Source organism: Vigna unguiculata, chromosome 2, assembly GCF_004118075.2.
Source record: "Vigna unguiculata cultivar IT97K-499-35 chromosome 2, ASM411807v1, whole genome shotgun sequence".
Classification (NCBI taxonomy): Eukaryota; Viridiplantae; Streptophyta; class Magnoliopsida; order Fabales; family Fabaceae; genus Vigna; species Vigna unguiculata.
Genome location: NC_040280.1, coordinates 31,697,304 through 31,716,576, shown reverse-complemented (window position 1 = coordinate 31,716,576; position 19,273 = coordinate 31,697,304). Strand labels below are relative to the sequence as shown.

Genomic DNA, 19,273 nt, shown 5'->3' with positions numbered 1-19,273 from the left:
AATTTAAAGACATTAAACAATCCAATCCAACCAAAATTATTTTAACATTTCAAATGCTCTTACACAAGTTTAAAATCTCATTTAACACTACAAATTAAATTATATATAAATTCATTTCAATTATCAACAATACCATTTATAATCAACGATAAAATTTCATAGGGTCTGTGAGTCAACTATACAGTAACATACATGATACATTAATTTTTTTTTTCTCAATTTTCAACTTTGTATGCGCTCAGCAGTGATGCCTTTCTCAATTTTCCACAGAATATTCAATGCCACTTTAAAGCTTCAATCTGTGCACATTTACTTAGATGACATAGGAAGGACTCATTTTAACAATGGCACAACATGGTATTACATCAATTTACATTTTTAATAAATTTGTTGTAAGTTTCAAATCATCTAAAAAAATCAATTTATAATATTAGAGTTAAATCTTATATTTCAAATCGGTTTTGTAAAATTGAATTAGATTTAAACTTCATTTTGTAACATAATATGAGAGTCATAGACTATGATTCATTTTAAAGAAGTTTGTTTTTTGTTTGCTCAACTGTTTTACCCGCTATTGAATCATTAGTTAATATTTAGTCTCACATTCGAGATGTATGTGTCCCAACATAAAGGTTAGTGTGTTATAAGTTCTAGATCGACTTGAGATAAAATCAATTTACAATATATAAATTGATGCAAAACTCACTTTACCAACCATTATATATTAAAACAAATACTTTAATTAGATCTATTTTATGGAGTGTGCTATCAAACACTATTTTCTCTAAATTTTGATAAATTTGTCATCTTTAGCTTTTATTTGGTTCTAGTAATTAATAACGGTCATCCTTAATTTGATCCCAAACAAATTCAATAATATATAAAAGAATGAAACTAACTAGGAAAACGATTTACCATAAATAAATAATAAATATTATTTAGGATTAAATATGCATATTTTAAATTTTAAATTATTTTCATCTTTAAAACTGTATTAAACAAATATAATTATCGTTAGCAAACAAAATTAAAAGTTTTTTTTATGTAACAAACGACCTTGTCATGTTATATTTGGTCTAAGGATAATAATGCGGCCCAACAGAACTCTTTAGGTATCCTTATTAATACAAAATTTATATTAATAAGTCCTTATTAATAATTCTTTTATCAATGTGTTTAATTAACGATGCAAGAAAATAAGTCTATATATTTGCAAAAAGAAAAATGTATAAAATTTATATGTATAATAAAAGAACTAATATTTTTTCTAGTTACAGATACAATAAAGAATATGTATGTTTAAAAAAGCAAAAAAAGAAACAAGAAAACAGCTCATCCTTGTTTACCAAACGTGACAGTGAGAGAGAACCATTGGCAACAAAGTAACACTTGGACATTACAAACTGATAACTTTGCAAAACGGTACCCAATGGGGAAGAAGAAGAAGAAGAAGGGAAAGAAAAAAGAAAAATTCACGTATTTTACCATTGTACACATTAATTTATTCGTTATGCCATGTGTTTGGATGCTGCAACTATACAATGCAGAATCCAAGATATGATGAAGAGGAACTTATTATTGGCCTCTCTGGGTACTCTTGAGATTCCGTACAGTCATCACAAGCTTTTGTCTTTCACCTTCTACCTCCGCAAAATTCAGGCTCATTTCTAAGTATCTCTCTTGCATCTCTTTAAGTTCGCTTTCCATTGATTTGTTTCTTTCCTTCAACGATGTTAGCTCACCAGATATCTCATTCGAACTACTAAAACTTCTATCCTCAACCACCTGTTTGAAAATGTATACATTTATTCCATATGTGTAACTAAGAAATGAAACTTCTCCAAAAATTTAGTTAGAGTTAACAAATGAGTATACCTTCTGCAAAGCTATACTCCGGTTGAATTCATCTACTTTCTTCTCCAGCTCCTCAATTTTGGTCTGGAGTTCCTTTTCCTTCTGCAAAAACGAAGTTTTTGAAGTTTCCAAGGTTGTTTCCTTTGTCTGTATCAAGCCCTGCAATAAAAAAAACCCAAGAACAAAAATAAACAAGGGTTAAAAATGGATAGAAGATGCAAGACAAATATTGCAGAAAAATTAGCATTTGGCATCAAGCATTTGAAACTTTACCTCAAGCGTTTTTATTTTCTCCCTCATAGTGGCTATTTCCTTTGAATTCTGAGGAACTGAAGCAGTTTTTTTGTTCTTTAGAATGTTTTTAGTTCCATCTATAAGTTGTGCGCGTGCACTGCTTTCCCTGAACCTCTTCTCGGAGCTGATTAAAGCATCATCTTTCTTCTTCAATTCAGCCTTTAGCTGGAAAACTTGCTTTAGTAGTTTTTCTTTCTCAACTTCGTCCTTAGAAAAAGAGAGTTTCAGGTCATTGTACTGAGCTCTGACATCCTCCAACTCTGACTGCAATTCTCTGACCTCAGTTTCTTTTTCATCCTTGAGATGGATCATTCTGTTTAGTTCATTAAGTGACTCTTCTGCGTCCTTCTTCAACAATTCAATTGTTGCCAACAGTTCATTTCTTTCCACAGTTCCTTTCTGTAAAAGTGCCTCAAATTCCTCTACCGATTTCTTCATAAGTTCCAAGTCAGTTCTTAAAATTTCCTTATCTTCTACTTGCTCAAGTAAGCATGAAATCTCCATGTTAAGCTTTCCAATCTCAGATTTTAGTAATCCGATCTCATTAGAGAAATCCCTACTAACCTGTTCCTCGTGCTTCTTCTGACTTTCAAGCTGCTTGGACTTGTCCTCAATTTCCAACAACATCTGTTGTATCTGCCCTTTCATCGTATCTACTTGGTTGGAAAGTTGGTTCAGTTTTACCTCGTACTCAGCAGTGGTTGACTCAAGTTCTTCTTTGACTTTATGCAGTTGTTCCTCCTGTACCCTTTTCTGCGCTCGCATTTCACTCGCTTCTGTCAATGCTTTCATGGTAGCCTTCTCATTGGCATCGAATGTTGTGGTCATCTGTGTGGAGAGCCTTCGGAATTCCTCTTGAAGCCTCTCAGCAGTTTTAGCATTTTTCAGTCTGGTCTTCCGCAAAGCTTCCTCCGCTTGGATAGCTCTCTGTTCTTGTTCAACTTTGTCACGCGTCACTGCTTCTAGATCAGCTTCAAATCCTTGTGTCTGCTTCTCCATTTGCTCTTCCAATTTTCTGATATGGGTTTCAAGGGCCTTGATGGTAGCCAGAGAATTTGTGAAATCTTCTGATTGTTCCTTTAGTTGATTTTCCAGATTCTTGATGTGGATTTCAATGTCATTCATTGCAGAAGGAGAAGATGAACATTCATACTGCATTTTCAGCTGGTCTTGCAGTTCGCTTTGCTCCAGCTTATATGCAAGGCCATGGTTTTCCTGCTTCAGTATCTCATAGTCCAGTGCAAGCTGTTCCATCTGCATCTCTAACTCATCTTTGTCTCTCCTATACATCTCTATTTCACCATAGAGGTCTACTATTTTCTTCTCCAGTAAGTGTGTCTCCTTGGCTTCGGTGTGTTCCTTAACCAGCTCCTCCAATGCTTTCTGTTCTTCATCATCATCATCATCCGTTTCACATTTAGAGAGGTTCATCTTTTTCTCCGCTGAAATTTTATCCCGGTCGTTTGCATAGGAATGGTTACACATATGACTATTTTTCTGCTCCAACATTTCGTCCAGGTCCTGCACAGCAAGAACCAGTTCGGCATTAGATTCTTGCATCTTCTTTAACTGTAACCTGAGATTTGCATTGAGGTCTTTCTCATAATCCAACTCTTCTCTTATTTCTTCAACAAGAGCATGAAGGTCTCCACCTTCAAACTGTGACCTGTTTCTCACTTTGGCCTCTTCCATGCGTTTCTGAAAAGACCTGAGACTGTCACATTCTGTCTTGAATGCATCCCTTTCCCCTTTCAAGACAACGATTTCCTTCGTAAGATCCTGCCCTCTTTTGCATTCCTTCATAATTTGCTTCCTAAGGTTCTGTAATTCCAAGTCCGACACCTCTACCTGCCTTGCCAAAGCAGCTACTTCAGCTTTGAGACTTTCAATCTCCAAAGGAGAAGGTTGTTGTTGTTGGGAGCTTTCTCTTAGAAGAGAATTATGATGAGAACCATATGTTGCATCATCTGTACTTAGCCTGTGATCCGACCCGGTTGACCAGTCCCAGTGTGATCTCTGATGTGCATCATGCATTGATGTTGAGGCATTGAGAGCAAGGTTTTGAGATTCTGAAGCATTGTGCAGAACAGGATCCGGAAGAAACCCTTTGGTGTTGAGGTGGATGTTCTTTTTTCTTGTTCCAATTTCGCGGGGAGTGTCGAGTCCAGAGCTGTCATCAGAACTTGACAATGTCATATCAGAACCACTAGATGTCCTGTAATTAGAACTCAATTCAGCTCTATTTACAATTGCTTTGGCAGAGACATCCTGCGAAACAACAAAAGACATGGATAAACTAGAATGAACATGTCGGTTTAATTTATATATCGAGGAAATTTTCAATTATGGAAGCATGACATTAACTTGGATAACGTATGCTTGCACTCTTCTTCACAAAAAGAGGGAAAAAAAAGTGAGAAAAATTATCACATAGGGTGAGACATGAAAAGAAGTGACGGCAATTCTTTAGTTCAAAAGGGTGAAATTCTTACTTCAGAAGAATAACTTTTGGAAGTTTCATCCGTATCGCCATTGTTCAATTGGTTCCTTGAGCTCCTATCGTTGAATTTCAGTTTGGAATCTTCGCATTCATCTTCCTCTCTGCGAATGTTATCGAACAAGAAGAAACCGCATCATCAAAAACTGAGCTGAGGCAAACTCTTTAACCTGAAAGGAAAAAATATATAATAACATGGCAATTCCCCCTTGTACCTTCGATCACCGTTTTCTTGCAGCCTCTGAATTGATACCTGTTTGTTAATCACCAAATGAAATTTACCTAGATCAACATTGCTTTGACTTACGTTTTACTCAAGTTTTTCATTAGTTTTTCCCTGAATTTTCAAGTAACTTTACCTCTGGACCACAACTCTTTTTAGGGGAAAAAAAAATATATCAGAAAATAAGAGAGCGAATACTAACATGCAAAACAGCATCACAATGAGAAATCCTGACGGGAAGAGAAACAGAGCATGGCTTTGTGGTCTCCACATAATCAGCAAAGTTTACAGAAACCTCCCCAATGGAACTAGCTTTTGGTAAACCCTGCAAAAAACGCATAAACCAGATCACATTAAAAAGAGGAAACAACTAACAATAAATGACGGAGAGGGAGAAAAATTCATACCGTTGAAACCAAAAAATGATATATTCTATCACTGATTTTCCCAGTCTTAGCCTCCTGAACAAATTTCACAGTTTCATACACCGGATTGTCCCATCTGCAAGTTCCATCTCGAACTGCAGCTTTCTCCAATTTCGTAGTTGGCTTTCCAATGTCCCCTGGAACTATAGACAGCACCAACGCATCCATTCCAGATTGAAACACCTGTAATTGAATTATCAAACACCACAACTCATTCACCATGTTGATTCCCATCCCATTATGATTCAGCACTACGGGTACACCATCAAATTCCATTTTCATTTTTCAAGAAAACTAAAAAAAGGGTTAAAGAAAATGTCTCTTTTTCTTTAGACCACATAATGAAGAGTCTCAAGACATAATTCTGCTCCAGACAGATAAAACTGTCCCTCAGGCATTTAACTGGTGATTGTAAATCTCTGACTCAAACTTTAGACTGGTGAGGTAATTGATCCGCAAGTTTGATGGTGAAACATGGTGTCTGTTTTTTTCAGTCATTACAATTCCGGAGAAGAAAAAGAAGAAAAAGAAGAAGAAGAAGAAGAAGAAGAAGGAAAGTTGAAATTCTGAGAAATATGAAAGTGACCTGGGTGGCATGAAAGTGCAGCTTGAAAACTGCTTTTACCCTGTTCTTGTCGCTCCTCCATCTCGCAGAACGAAACATCCTCTTCACTCGCTCGCTCGCTCACTCACTCACTCCACTGCACGTGGATTCCTTCAATGTGGCTCAACTCATTGGGCCAAAGCGAAACAGAGAAGAGGAGGAAACGGAACAGAGAATGAGGTGATGAAAAAAAACAGAATCAGGTGGATCTGATGTTGTGCGCTTCGTTGCTCCTCTGTTGTTGTCGTCTCTGTTCGCAGCAACGGCTTTTAAGAATCAGATGATGACATACATAAGTAAAAAATATATATTTATATTTATATACTGAATTAAAGTGGAAGCTTCTGCTTCTAAAATATGGTAATTTTTAATTCCATTAAAGCAACAATTCGGTGGAAAATGTTTGTTTTCGGTAAGAAAGACGATCGTGTATTTTTTTCAGTTATATATAAATATATCACGGACCTGTGCTTTTATGGGACCGGACAATAACGTATCTTCTTGTGCGGACATATTCCCATAATACCCTTTTTTGTCGGTTTCATATTTAAATTGAAAAACAACGATTCGCCTGCGTGTGCAAATGGAATGAGTGGTGCATAAGAATCTAATTTAGTGATTAATAACATAACAAAACGAAGAGAGAAGAAGGCGTAAGAGTAATGCATGGGAAAAGAAAAATTGTCTTGGCCTTGAAAGGGAAGTTAGAGAAATTTGATTTAGGTCTTTCTTTACAAACCTGAAATCCTTGCTGGAATTGGTTGTTTCTAAGAAATGGTTGATACTGTAAGTAGTAACAAAAATTTCAATGGAGACAAACAAAAAAGTATGTAATAAACAAGATGCGCATACTTCTCAGCTACCCTGCCTCAACGACAATCTCCAAAATTAAGGTTCGCTGTTTCTGATGCTAATAAAACGCTCATTGTCTATTGTTACATGTTTTTATTCTTGTTTTTTACGACAATAATCATGAACAGGATTTTAAGTAAAATGTGATAAGAACTAAACAAATATTTGATAATTAAAAAAATAATAAATGTTTATAACTTAATTCTTTTTACGGTCACATTTAAACCCTTAATTAACGATCAATATGACACACGTAGAAATATAAATAAAATTGACCGTACTTTAATGCTAGAGTTATATTTATTGAGACTAATTTATATCTAATACAGAAACAATTGTACTATTAAATGTAGTGTTCATTGACTATAATATAGACGGAGGGTTTTCCTTGTTAAACATTTATTATAACAAATTATTCTTAATTGAACAAGAAAAAAAAAGTGTTGTGTGTTCAAATTTAATATATCTTGAAACTTCTTTTCTTTTTTTACTCAAATTCACACTTCGTATACTTTGAAATTAATTTCTTTTATTTCACTAACATTTATTTTTCTAAGCAATTTTATAAAAGCATGGTCAAATGTTACTTAAACACTTCTTTTAAGGAGATTCAAATCATGATTTATTACTTTTGGTATAGTGTGATTCCTTGTGATAAACCCAATTCATGTTTAATAAAGTCACGTTATTTCTTATTTATTTGTTACATAACTTTGAATATATTTTTTATGTGAGGTATAAAATACTCATACATTATAAACGATCTTGCTGCTGCTGCCTAAAAATTCATGAAAAAAGAGAGAGTAAAGTTAACACGTTTAACTAGATACCTTTTTTTTATTCATAGGAATTAATCACATTTTTTTATCCATATGAATTAAGCCATGTTAGGTAATTTATAATAATGTACGTGTTTTCTTTAATTAATTGAATTATTATATAGCCTTGACCAAGAATTTGTATATACTTATGTAACTGTGAAGAGGATGATATAAAGTGTGGGTCAGAAATGAGTTATCTTAGATTGTTATATAATCATCTTATCATTTTTCAGACACTATTTTGACATCACTCTCTTTATTATTACCATTTGATATTATTCATCATTACTATTTACTTTCTCTTTCTTCTAAAAAATATAAAAGTTAATTTTTATTAATACTATTTTATCTTTATACAAATTGTCAAAATGATCATCAAATGGTGTCATACAACATTTTTTCTAATTTTTTAGAAGCTTAAGTAATTTTTTTATTTGTTTTTTGTTTAATTACAGAATAAAAAAGTGTACCTTTTCATATATATCCATAAATTAACATAATATTCATAGTTTTGAGGCATTAGATAACAAAACAAGGCGAAAGTCTACGTTGATGAGTTGTGTTTGTTTGGGGTTAAGAGAATAATTACTTATAAAAAGAAAAACCCCACGCTCCAATTAATACCATAAATTCCTCGTTTCCTTTTATAATAATATGAAAACGACCCTTCAACAAAATTGAACATGTCATATGTAATGTAGCTCAAAAAAATTGTTCACCAATCCTCACCTCACCTAAATGCTACTCAACAATATAATATAAATAAATTGTAAATAACTAAGTATAGAACATAAATCACTATCTTTGTATAATAAATTTGTTACATTTTACCGTTGTTAGTATAAAAAAAATCCAATGGTACTTTGGAGCCAACAAGGAAGTCACATTTAATGACATTCAAAGGAACCCAGTGACTTTGTTTAAAGTACAAACGCCACTTTTTGTATCTGTTAGGCACTATTTAGTTTGACAACCGCAAAGTTTAGGTTTTCTTTTTGAGGCCCACAATTATCCAAAAAATATCTAGCTCATCACATGAATAAATACTTAACCATATGAGAAGCATTTAATGTATCATTAAATATTTTTATATACTCACAAAATTCATTTTTTTTCAACTTTTAATATACTACATTGCAGTTTATATGTTTATTACTTTTTGTCTTAATCAGTAATTTGGATTTCATATTATGAATTATTGATTCTTATATTTTTTAAATAAAATCAATTTAATTTCTTTCGTTAAATTGATGTTGATAATATTTGAAATATGTCAAGTGAAAGTTTGATATAAAAATGGTGGTGAAGTGAAGTAGGAGGTGGTTTGGGTTGGCACATAATTGACTTGGCTTTAAAGGTTACTACTACTAAACATTGAGATGAGTGAATGGTTGAAGGGGCCAATTTTCAAGCGTGCATATGCAGTCACAAGCCACCACACTCAACAGCACCATCGCTTTACACATACATCTATTAATTCTACTGCTATTCTTTGCACACATTAATGTTTTTGCATCTTCATCAATTCATGCCCACTGGAAAACAACCTTAAAATAGGGTCCACACTTGTGGTCTCTCTCATTTTTTAGCACAGTGAAAATAGTAGACCTCTCATGTGTGCTTCATTTCATTATCCAGCCACAACACAAGTTATTCAGGTGTGTAGTTTTTAGGTCCCCTCGTGCATCTTTTCATACAACCTCAACTCTAGGTTTCTAGATATATATGTTTTAAATCATCTATGCTTTAAGGTGCGATGAATTTAAAAATTTTCAATTGAATTTTAATAAATTTGTATTAATTGTAGGTCAAATATTTAATAAATTTAAAACTTTTAAATTAAATTTTTATTGTTAGTTTTATTGATGTTGACATGTTTATTATTTTATCACGTCATTTTATTCTGTTCTCATCACGTATAATTTTATAATTTTATTATTTTTTAATAGCATAATTTTATAATTTTTTATATAAAAAAATTAAGTCACCTTTTAAATTAGTAAATTGGTAACTGTTATCATAACTTAATAAGTTTTTTTATTTATATAAGTAATTACCTGTTGCGAAAATATACGAGAAGGTTTGGAAATCTTTCAAAAAAAAAATTATAAAAATATATTGTTGTTGAGAATAGTTCAAGTATGAGTCAAAGTCTCACATTGAATATAATAGACAAAATTAAACACTATATAAGAATAAAGAACCATAACATCATTGCCAAAAGGTTTTGGGGTTAATACGATTGAAGGCCTCCTTATATGTGTAAAACTTATGTCATATAACTAGGGATGACAACGAGACGGGGACGGGTTTCGTTATCCCATACCCATCCCCGCATAAAAAATTCATCCCCATATCCAAACCCAACGGGTATTAAACTTTTGTCTCATCCCCACCGACCCATACTCGTACCCGTGTTCTAACTAATATTAATTTTTATAAAAGAAAAAAAATTACGGTAAAGAAAACATAATATTATCAAATATTTAATATTATGAGGATGATTGTTTCTTCCATATCAAATACTTTAAAATAAATTATAATTATCTACATTTTAGATTAGAATACCAAATAAAATTTTATGAGAACCAAAACATTTATTAAATTTGTAAACTACAACATTGATGAACTTAGTTGATAAAATTAAAAAATATTTCAAAAAAATATAAAGGAAAACAAATATTCAAATTAAAATATATTTTAAATGTTTGTTTACTTCAATTATTTAAATTCTAATGAATCTCTTTTTTATACACTAATAAAAGTTATAATATGTCACTTGATCAAAATGACACAAAGAACAAATAATAAATATAATAATAAAATTTTGACATAGATTTTGTATATTTTGAACTTCAATATATGTTGGATAGTGACAAAAAAATATTAGCAATTACATTAAATTTTTATATTGTAGTAAATAAAAGTTATTTATACAATTAAAGTGAAAAAATTACAGTATGATTAATAATGAGTTATAAAATAAAAAATAATTAGATAGAATATATCGAAATATTATTCTACATGATGAAAATAATAAATAATAAATAAAAATATTAAAAAACTAACAAATGTGTGTTTTAGAAATAATTTGAGAGACTATCGAAATAAATCACACAAAGGAAATCAAATGTATAATTAAGGTATGATAAGATGAAAAATATCTTAGAGAACTAAGAAAACTTTTCAAATATCAACATATATACTCAGTGGTTGAAAAATAACGAAAATTATTTTAATGAAACAAAAGAGTTATTCAAATTAAACAAAAGTTAATAATAATAATAATAAGTAAAGAATTTTTTTTATATTACCTTAAATTGAGAGTATAAACATTCTCATGTGAAAGGAAAATATATAATAAATAAAAATATTAAAAAAATAATAAAATATTCAAATGTGAGCATAAATTATTTTAATTAATATACATCATTTTAACATAATTACATAAAGGTTATGATAAGATAAAAATTATACATATATATATATATATATGGTTACTTAATTAATTGTAGATATTTTAATAATTTAAACGAGAATAGAGATATGGCGGGGACGGGTATTATGGCGGGAATATGTACATCCCCATACCCATTCCCATACCCAACTAAAAAAGTCGGGGATTCCCTATACCCATACCCATACCCAGTCAATGCGGGGATTCCCCGTCAAAACGGGGACGGGTTCGGATAATACCCACGGGGACGGGTTTATTTGCCATTTCTACATATAACCATATGAAACCACAATCTCTCAATACGACCATAACCATATATGAAAATATATATATATATATATATATATATATATATATATATATATATATATATTCCCTTGTTAATGTTATTAGGTTCCATTCAAATAATCTATGCAGCTTCAACATCTCTTGGTCAACGCAATGTAAAAAAAAGAATAGCTTATTCCTCGGTCTCTCATATGGGTTTCTTAATTTTAGGAATTGGTTCTATAAGAGAGACAGGGCTGAATGAGGCTATTTTACAAATAATCTCTCACGGATTTATTGGTGCTGCCCTTTTTTTCTTGGCGGGAACTAGTTATGATAGACTATGTCTTCTTGATCTCGATGAAATGGGTGGAATGGCTATCCCAATGCCAAAAATATTCACGATTTTCACTACCTTATCGATGTGATGCCATGGAAGAAAGAGAAAAATAAAAATCAAATATGAAAATATAAAACAATGAGGAATGTTGAAAAATATTACTTAATATCTTTTTTATTTAAATTAGTTTTTAGAAAATATTTCAGTTTTAGAAATTAGTTATTATTTTAGATTAGGAGTGAGATATTCTAAATATTTAATACTTGATATTTGTTATATTTTGCTCTATATATAGGGTATATCTATAAAATATAACAAGATATTACTCCGTATAACATATCACATATATCTTTCATATATCTTATATCTCTCATATTTTCAAAAATCCTAAAAATCCAAACAATTGTAACATATGAGAAGGTTTGTACCAAAACAACAACTTTATAGTAAATTTTTGCGACTGATAAAGCCTAAATCATCCAACCAATATGGTAATTGAGAAAAACTTGATTTTTGAGAAAAAAAAAGTGGAAAATCATAGATGATATTTTATAAGCATCATGATATTTTGACAATATTTTTTTTATAAAATTTAATTTTTAATACATATCAAATCTGTGTATCGTTAAAAGTTTGTAACAAAACTATATTAGAAAATAAATTTTCATATTATAATGACTCATTTGTTTACTTTGCAGAGCATGATTGCGCGCGGAGTGGTTGGTCCCCTGCATATTTTCAACGAGAATGAACCCTAATCTGCTTTCTTCATCATGATTTCCACTTTTCAGCTTTATAACAAGATTCCCATGGGATTGCAAATTTTATACTTTATTGGTTCATCACTTCGCATCTCAGCTTTATAACATAATATTACCACAAAATCATCTTCTAAAAGAATCAGCAAAGAAATCAATGGAACATGATTTCTATAGTTTCCACCAAACTGCATTACAACGTAGGAACTAACCGGACATGTGAACTAATTGTGACAAAGATTAAGAAGTTGCCTGTTACTTCATTTTTTCCCATCTTGTCGTGTAGACATTATACCTTACTTAACTATCATGTCAGGGAAGGTATATCCACAGCAGTTCATTAGTGCATTTATGGGTTCAATGGAATAAGATCAAGATCAATCCAACTGAAAAACTCACAAAATGTTACAATCTGCTGCTAACAAGTGCTAAAGCAATTTCCTCGCTGTCATCAGTATGCAGAATCATATTCCATAAAATTTGAAACTTTGGTTTTATCATTATCTTGGGATCCTTTCCTTCCACATCAAGAATTCCAACTTCTAAGATATTGCTTATCTCCTCTTCAGCGGTTAAATTCTGAAGATTAGGTGCGAAAAAATTATTAATGTTCCAACCGCATTGTTAGGATTAACAACCATGTTTTCGAGGTATTGTCTGCTTTGAAGCGTGAGATTTCGTTACAGTTTTGTTTTTAAAATATGTCTCAAATGATAAAGAGAGGAAAGAGTATTTAAACTGTGTTTGATCTCGTCTCTTAAGTAATGTAAAACTTATTGGATGTACCGGAACAAGTAATTTGAATGTTGAACTGTGTATGTGTACCTAAGTTCATATCACTAGACAAACTTTCTCAGACAAATTTAGATATTTTTGTTGTCTTTGTAGAAGTAAGGTAGTTATGTTTATTTGATTTACTGTTGTTAATGCTCTCGTGAATATGGTTGTGTTAGTTTAGGCCATTCACTTTAACCCTTTCAGTAACGTGACTACAATAAGATTAGATGAAATCTTCCACGTATTTACTCCACCATGCAGCATAAGAAGATATTTGTCTTCTACTTTATTTTTGTTTCAGTCAGAAAAAAAAGACATGGTTGAATGATTATAAAAGAGAATGTTGAAAATTTCTAAGTTGACCAGAAATAAGATAATTTTATAATATATAAATAAAATGTAAAATTCATTTTCTAATCTCGTAGGATTGAGTTATAGTTAAAAGTATGACTCTTAAAATAGAAGAGGGAGCAGAGTTAACTAAAGATGAAGTTGTTTTTGGTGTCTGCACAGAGGAAGACATGAGAGACAACAGAAGGTGCTCTCGTGAAGCTGATCCACACCATATATGATCCGTGAATGTGTTGGGAACACACTTCAAAAACTACACCACACAAAACATGTCTGAGCTACTTTGCACTATAAATATTTTTCTCATAACATGTCGTGTCACATTTTTTTTTTCTCTAAGAGGGGCATGCTTAGATTTTATTTATTTATTTTAATTTAATACTATTTTCTAATTGAATAATTTTTAAAATTAAAGACATTAATATGTTTAATGTCAGTACAGTAACCGTTTTAGTTTAAAATGTAATAGAAAAAAGCTTCCATTTCATTTCATCTGTCTCCAAAAGTTCATTTTCAAACACATTTTAAGAACATATTAGAAACATAAATAGTGACACAAATGGTGAGAACTGTGTGCGCTCATAAAACGGTGAAAGTATGAAAGAATATATGCAACTCCAATGTAAAAAAAGTGAAGGCAAGGAAAGGGTAATGAAAGATAAAGGAAAAGAAGAATAAAAAAAAAAAGAAAAAAAAAACATCACATACAATTTAGCGAAAGGTATATAAAGAATTCACGTGATGAAAGAAAACCTATAACTTTTGGGCTTTAATTGTTTTTAAGGGGTACCTCTACATTCTCCATATCATCACATATTAAAAGAGGATGAGACAGATGTCGATTTTGGACAACAAATTTATTCATCTCACGGGTTGTAGCAAGATGTACTTAAACTTTTTTTTTTTAATATTCATGAATACTAAATAATTGTATTAGCATTTAATATATATTTAGAGAGAACAAAAATAATAGTTTTATAGTGATAAGAGAGATAGAAAAAAAAAAGTATGTAATAGATGTAGATAAAATAAAGGTATGTATGTATCATTATTTCCTTTTAGACGATGATATTTTGACTATTAAATTTTGACAACTTTCTTTTATAACATAATGTGTCATTTTTTAAGTGATTTTTGAATATTAAAAATAAAAAAAAATTACTTAAAAAATAACACGTAAGGTTGTAAGAGAAAATTATTAAAATTTAATAGTCAAATCATTTTTCTTTTTAAAAATAAACACGATCTCACTTTTATTTCCAAATAGTATGGTTTATGCCACTGGAATGGTAAGTGATCAAACATAGACTAATCAAACTATTTCTTCCCAATAGAACAATTTTATTTCACAATACTTACTATTATGAGCTAACATAATGTAATCAAATCGACCATCATTCGATTTACTACATTGTGCTCACAAAAGTAATATCTATATGAGTATTGTTGGTGGGTGTTCCTGTTACGGCCCAAAATGTTTTTTTTTTCGGCTTTTGTATCCCGTTTTATGCTTTAACATCTAGTATTGGGCTCAATTGTGGGACAATCCACATTGAGGATGGCCAACAATTTGGTAATGGTTTTTTCTTCCTGCACCCCCATAATTTTTAAAGTGACCGATGCAATTTTGTAAAATTGGTTTCTGGATTTTTAAAATGGCCATTGTATCAAAATTTATTAATTTTATTTAAAAAAGATGTTTTAAAGCAAAGTTGAATATAATATTTTTTAAAATAATTATTTATTTAACTGATTAATATCTCTAAATAGGTACATTAAAAAATTACTACATTTATATATTAAATTACTTAATTATAATTAATAATTAAAAATGAATTTATAAATATCAATAGTTTAATTCATAATATTATTAGATATTTAAATTCTTCACACGATATAATATCAAAAAACTATTTTTAGTTATTCTTTATTTTAATTTTTAATTAATAAAATAATCAACGGAGCAACTTCTGCCACTCTGTTATTAGTGACTGAGGGATGGATCCATTCTATGCTCAATTATTTTACCTGTTAAATTTCTGAACATGATGTGCATGTCATCAACATGGCCATAAAATTAAATAAATGACTGTAAAATTAAATTAAATTAAATACGCTCCATATGTCATGTCCAAAATAAAGTATTTTTTAAAACTTTTTGACTAACTCGATCATGTCAAACATCGAAAGCTTTGTGAGTATATAATAAGCTTTTGGAGATGGCCAACTCATTTTGAATTTCTTTCTTTCTGCACCCTCTTTTCAAATTGAACTTAAACAAAATTTTGAAAACAATGTTTGTACATAAACTATAAATTATAAAAGGTTTGGACATTCCAAATACTCTATTAAATATATTTTATTTTTCGTTAATAAAATAGAATTATATATATATATATATATATATTAATTGGAGATTATGAATATTAAAGATGAATATTAAGGATGTTCAGTTATTAATCATCAAGAAAATAGGTAGATAGATGCATACCAATAACAATATTATTAAGAAAACAAAGATTCTCTGAATAATTTCTTCGTTTTTAATTTTTTAAAAATGTACCAAGAAGTTGACGTCAAATCATGAAAAAAGAGTCGTATGTAGATGTCATTGTGATATCTGAGATTATAAAGCTAATGAAGCTAAAAGCGCGCCACTAAATGGTGTAAATTATAAGCAACCTATAGAGTCAAAATTTGAGTGTTATATATTATCATTCTTCAATTCTTACATCATAATCGGTAATAGTAATTATTTATAGATTCTAATTAATCTTTTCTCCTTTTTCATTCACTTTCTCTTCACTCTTACAACTTTTTATATTGAGTCAAACCGTCCTTGAGATCTTCAAGTACGTAACATTTAATTTGGTTTAAATATGATTAAGGTATTTGCGTAAGGATTAAATATGTTCTTTATTTATTTATTTTAATTGAAAACTAAAATTAATTTATTTTTAAATTTTAATTTAATTTAATATTTTAATAAAATTTTATTAATTTTATTTGATATTTTAAAAACATTTCAAGATAATTGTTTAATAGCTAACATTATAAAAGAGATATGTATCAAACAAAGTATATCTCATATCTCTATCATAAAACAAATTTAAAATTTAAAAATTAAATAAAATTAATAAAATTTAATTAAAAAAACTACATCCACACATTTCTAAAATTAGAATATTAAATTGGGTAAAAAAGACTAATTTAAATTTTTATAAAAAATTAAATAAACAAATTCATATTTAAATATTTAACGCTTGATTTAAGGATTAATATTAATTAAAAAAGTGTTATAAAATTTAGTATTGGAATATCAGGCAAATGCAGAAGTAAAATAAAAGTATTTTTCCCGGCGATTCAGAAAAAAACGAGGAGAAACATACAAAGGAATGAGAAAATAAAAATCATAGGTGGTAACTAACTAGTATTAAAGACCACAATGCCGTGAATATTCGCGTACTTGTGTTTGGGCCCAACTTGAAACTTCGCCGCGCCCTTACGTTGTTGTGCAAGGCGAGGCTACTCTGTCAGCTCGCAACCTTGTTATTCACAAATTTTAACTTTTTCTTCGACCTCTTCACTCTCTATGCTATGCTATATATTTAACTTTTCAACACTCTCCCTATTCATCAATTTCATAACTCAAAATCTTCCCCAATAGGCAAACCGTCATGGGAGAAGAGGTCTCAAACAAAACCCAACCAGAGTTGTTGCACCATCACCCTCTTCTTGTCGACTCTGTTCCTCCTCTTCAGGAAAAAGAATCAGATAAAAATGACCCTCCAAACCAGAACCTCGATTCTCCTTCTCCACTTCTTCAAAGTAAATCTTGAACTAAATATTCTTTTACATCATACTGTGATCGTGCCTTCTTTTACTTCAGTTTATGCAAGGCTTTTTTGTTATTATGGTATTCAAATGATAAAGGATGTTTCTTGCTAGTGTTTTCATAGACTCTTCTTGGTGATTAACGCGTAGATTGAAAGCAGAATTGACGATCATGATGTTTCTTTTCTTTCTTGACTCTTTTCTTTATTTAATCCTGTTTGTTCCATGTTAATAAAGTTTGAAGAAGAGTTTTTCTGGTGCCTTCACTTCTCTTCGTGTCTTGATTTTACCTGTTCGAGTAGTTTTTGCTTTCTGTTGCGCTTAAAATTCCTTTCTGAAGCAGAATATATTTACTTCGTGTTGTTTTAATGCTTCTATTAAATTCTTTGATACGTGTAAGGTAATATAGATCTTTTAAACAACTTGAATGAATCTTTAGACAGTATAATTGGTAAACTTGTACGAATGGAGAAATTCTTGCATTAGGCATGCAGTATTTATACATTCTATGCAACTACTATTCATTCTTTCCATCGTGTTTTTCGTAGAGGTTGAAGATCATGCTGCTGAAAAGGATTCTGAGGATTCAGTTAGCAAAGGTGATTCACTAGCATACTTTTATGTACTTACTGAATGTTGAAGAGATAGGTAACCTTTTTCTTTCACCAGATGCTATGCTTGCAAGAGTTTTAACAGAGAAAAGATTGGCTTTAATCAAAGCATGGGAGGAAAGTGAAAAGACAAAAGCAGAGAACAGGCAAGTTGTCACCTTAAATGATCCAAATAGGAAATAATAATAACTATTTAGCTGTTGAAGAATAACTTTTTCTTACAAGTTTCGTGAGTTTGATGAACGTGAAATGATGACACTGACACAGGGCATACAAGAAGCACTCTGCTGTTGAGTTGTGGGAGGATAGCAAGAAAACATCAATAGAGGCAGAACTCAAGAAAATTGAGGTGATTAACTTTGTGTACATAGACACTGATGATGTTAAATTTGTGTTCAAAAATCATCACTTGAAAAAAAAATATTTTCAACAGGAAAACTTGGAAAGGAAGAAGGCTGAGTATGTTGAAAAGATGAAGAATAAAGTTGCTGAAATTCACCGGTTAGCGGAAGAGAAAAGGGCATGTGTGGATGCTCAGAAGAGTGAAGAATTTCTGGAAGTAGAGGAGACAGCTGCAAAGTTTCGTAGCCGTGGAGTTACACCAAGGAAATTCTTTTCATGCTTTAGCCCCTAAGTTTCTTAGGTGAATGAAGCACCAAATTCTGGATCCATTTGTATGTTCTTAGACTTTTAAATATTGTTTGCTGTGTTGTTTTTTCATATGTACTATTTGGAGCTGTTGATTTGAAGAGGACAAATTAGCATAGAAATAAGGGAAGAAGATTTGTCTCCCATAGTTATTCAATAGTATTGTTGAAACAAATATTAGCAATTTAATTGACTTCCATTATGCTCTTTTAACTCCATTCTTTATTCAAATATGTACCTTCTCATCTAATTATACAACCAGTCATTAATCGATATATTAACAGTATAATCTTTTGAGAATATATCTTCTGGTCTAGGTTAGTAGTAGTGATATAATTACTTTGTGAATTAAATTTTTGGAAAGAAAGTTAACATTTCTTTAACTTTTCTAAATCTTTACTGTGATTCTGTTGAAAGAGTAAGGAATTTATGAGAAGAGAAACAAATTTAATTTCCTGTTTTGAAAATAATTGATATTAATAAAACTCGAAGAGCTGAAGTCCTAGGATAAAATTTAGATTTTAGTTGGTATTGTTGAAATTGAAATTTATTTGTTGGACAGTGGGATTTGAGCATCGTAGATTCTGATGATACTATGAGAAATATTGTTGGTAGGTAATATATGAGATAGATGATGTATTGGGTTTATGTAAACTATGT

General features: G+C 30.6%; 2 protein-coding genes across 3 annotated transcripts; one reads left to right on the top strand and one right to left on the bottom strand.

Annotated features, from left to right (window-relative positions):
* Positions 1 to 1,209: 1,209 nt before the first annotated feature.
* Positions 1,210 to 6,188, bottom strand: LOC114173807 (myosin-10). 2 transcript variants are annotated; one of them, XM_028058431.1, is made up of 8 exons: positions 5,880 to 6,188; positions 5,276 to 5,476; positions 5,071 to 5,193; positions 4,861 to 4,898; positions 4,641 to 4,749; positions 2,128 to 4,416; positions 1,876 to 2,013; positions 1,210 to 1,785 (listed from the first exon to the last, which is right to left on the bottom strand). In XM_028058431.1, the coding sequence occupies exons 1-8, from the start codon at positions 5,955 to 5,957 to the stop codon at positions 1,576 to 1,578; spliced, it is 3,186 nt and encodes a 1,061-aa protein (XP_027914232.1). In that variant the 5' UTR covers positions 5,958 to 6,188; the 3' UTR covers positions 1,210 to 1,575. The 2 variants fall into 2 exon arrangements, with proteins under 2 accessions (XP_027914232.1, XP_027914233.1); XM_028058432.1 differs by lacking the exons at positions 4,861 to 4,898; positions 5,880 to 6,188.
* A 10,814-nt stretch (positions 6,189 to 17,002) lies between these two features.
* LOC114174078 (remorin 1.4-like) lies at positions 17,003 to 18,826 on the top strand. The gene is made up of 5 exons (XM_028058826.1): positions 17,003 to 17,348; positions 17,903 to 17,953; positions 18,024 to 18,111; positions 18,233 to 18,314; positions 18,399 to 18,826. Exons 1-5 carry the CDS (start codon positions 17,198 to 17,200, stop codon positions 18,597 to 18,599), a joined length of 573 nt encoding a protein of 190 aa, XP_027914627.1. The 5' UTR covers positions 17,003 to 17,197; the 3' UTR covers positions 18,600 to 18,826.
* The last annotated feature ends 447 nt before the right edge of the window (positions 18,827 to 19,273 follow it).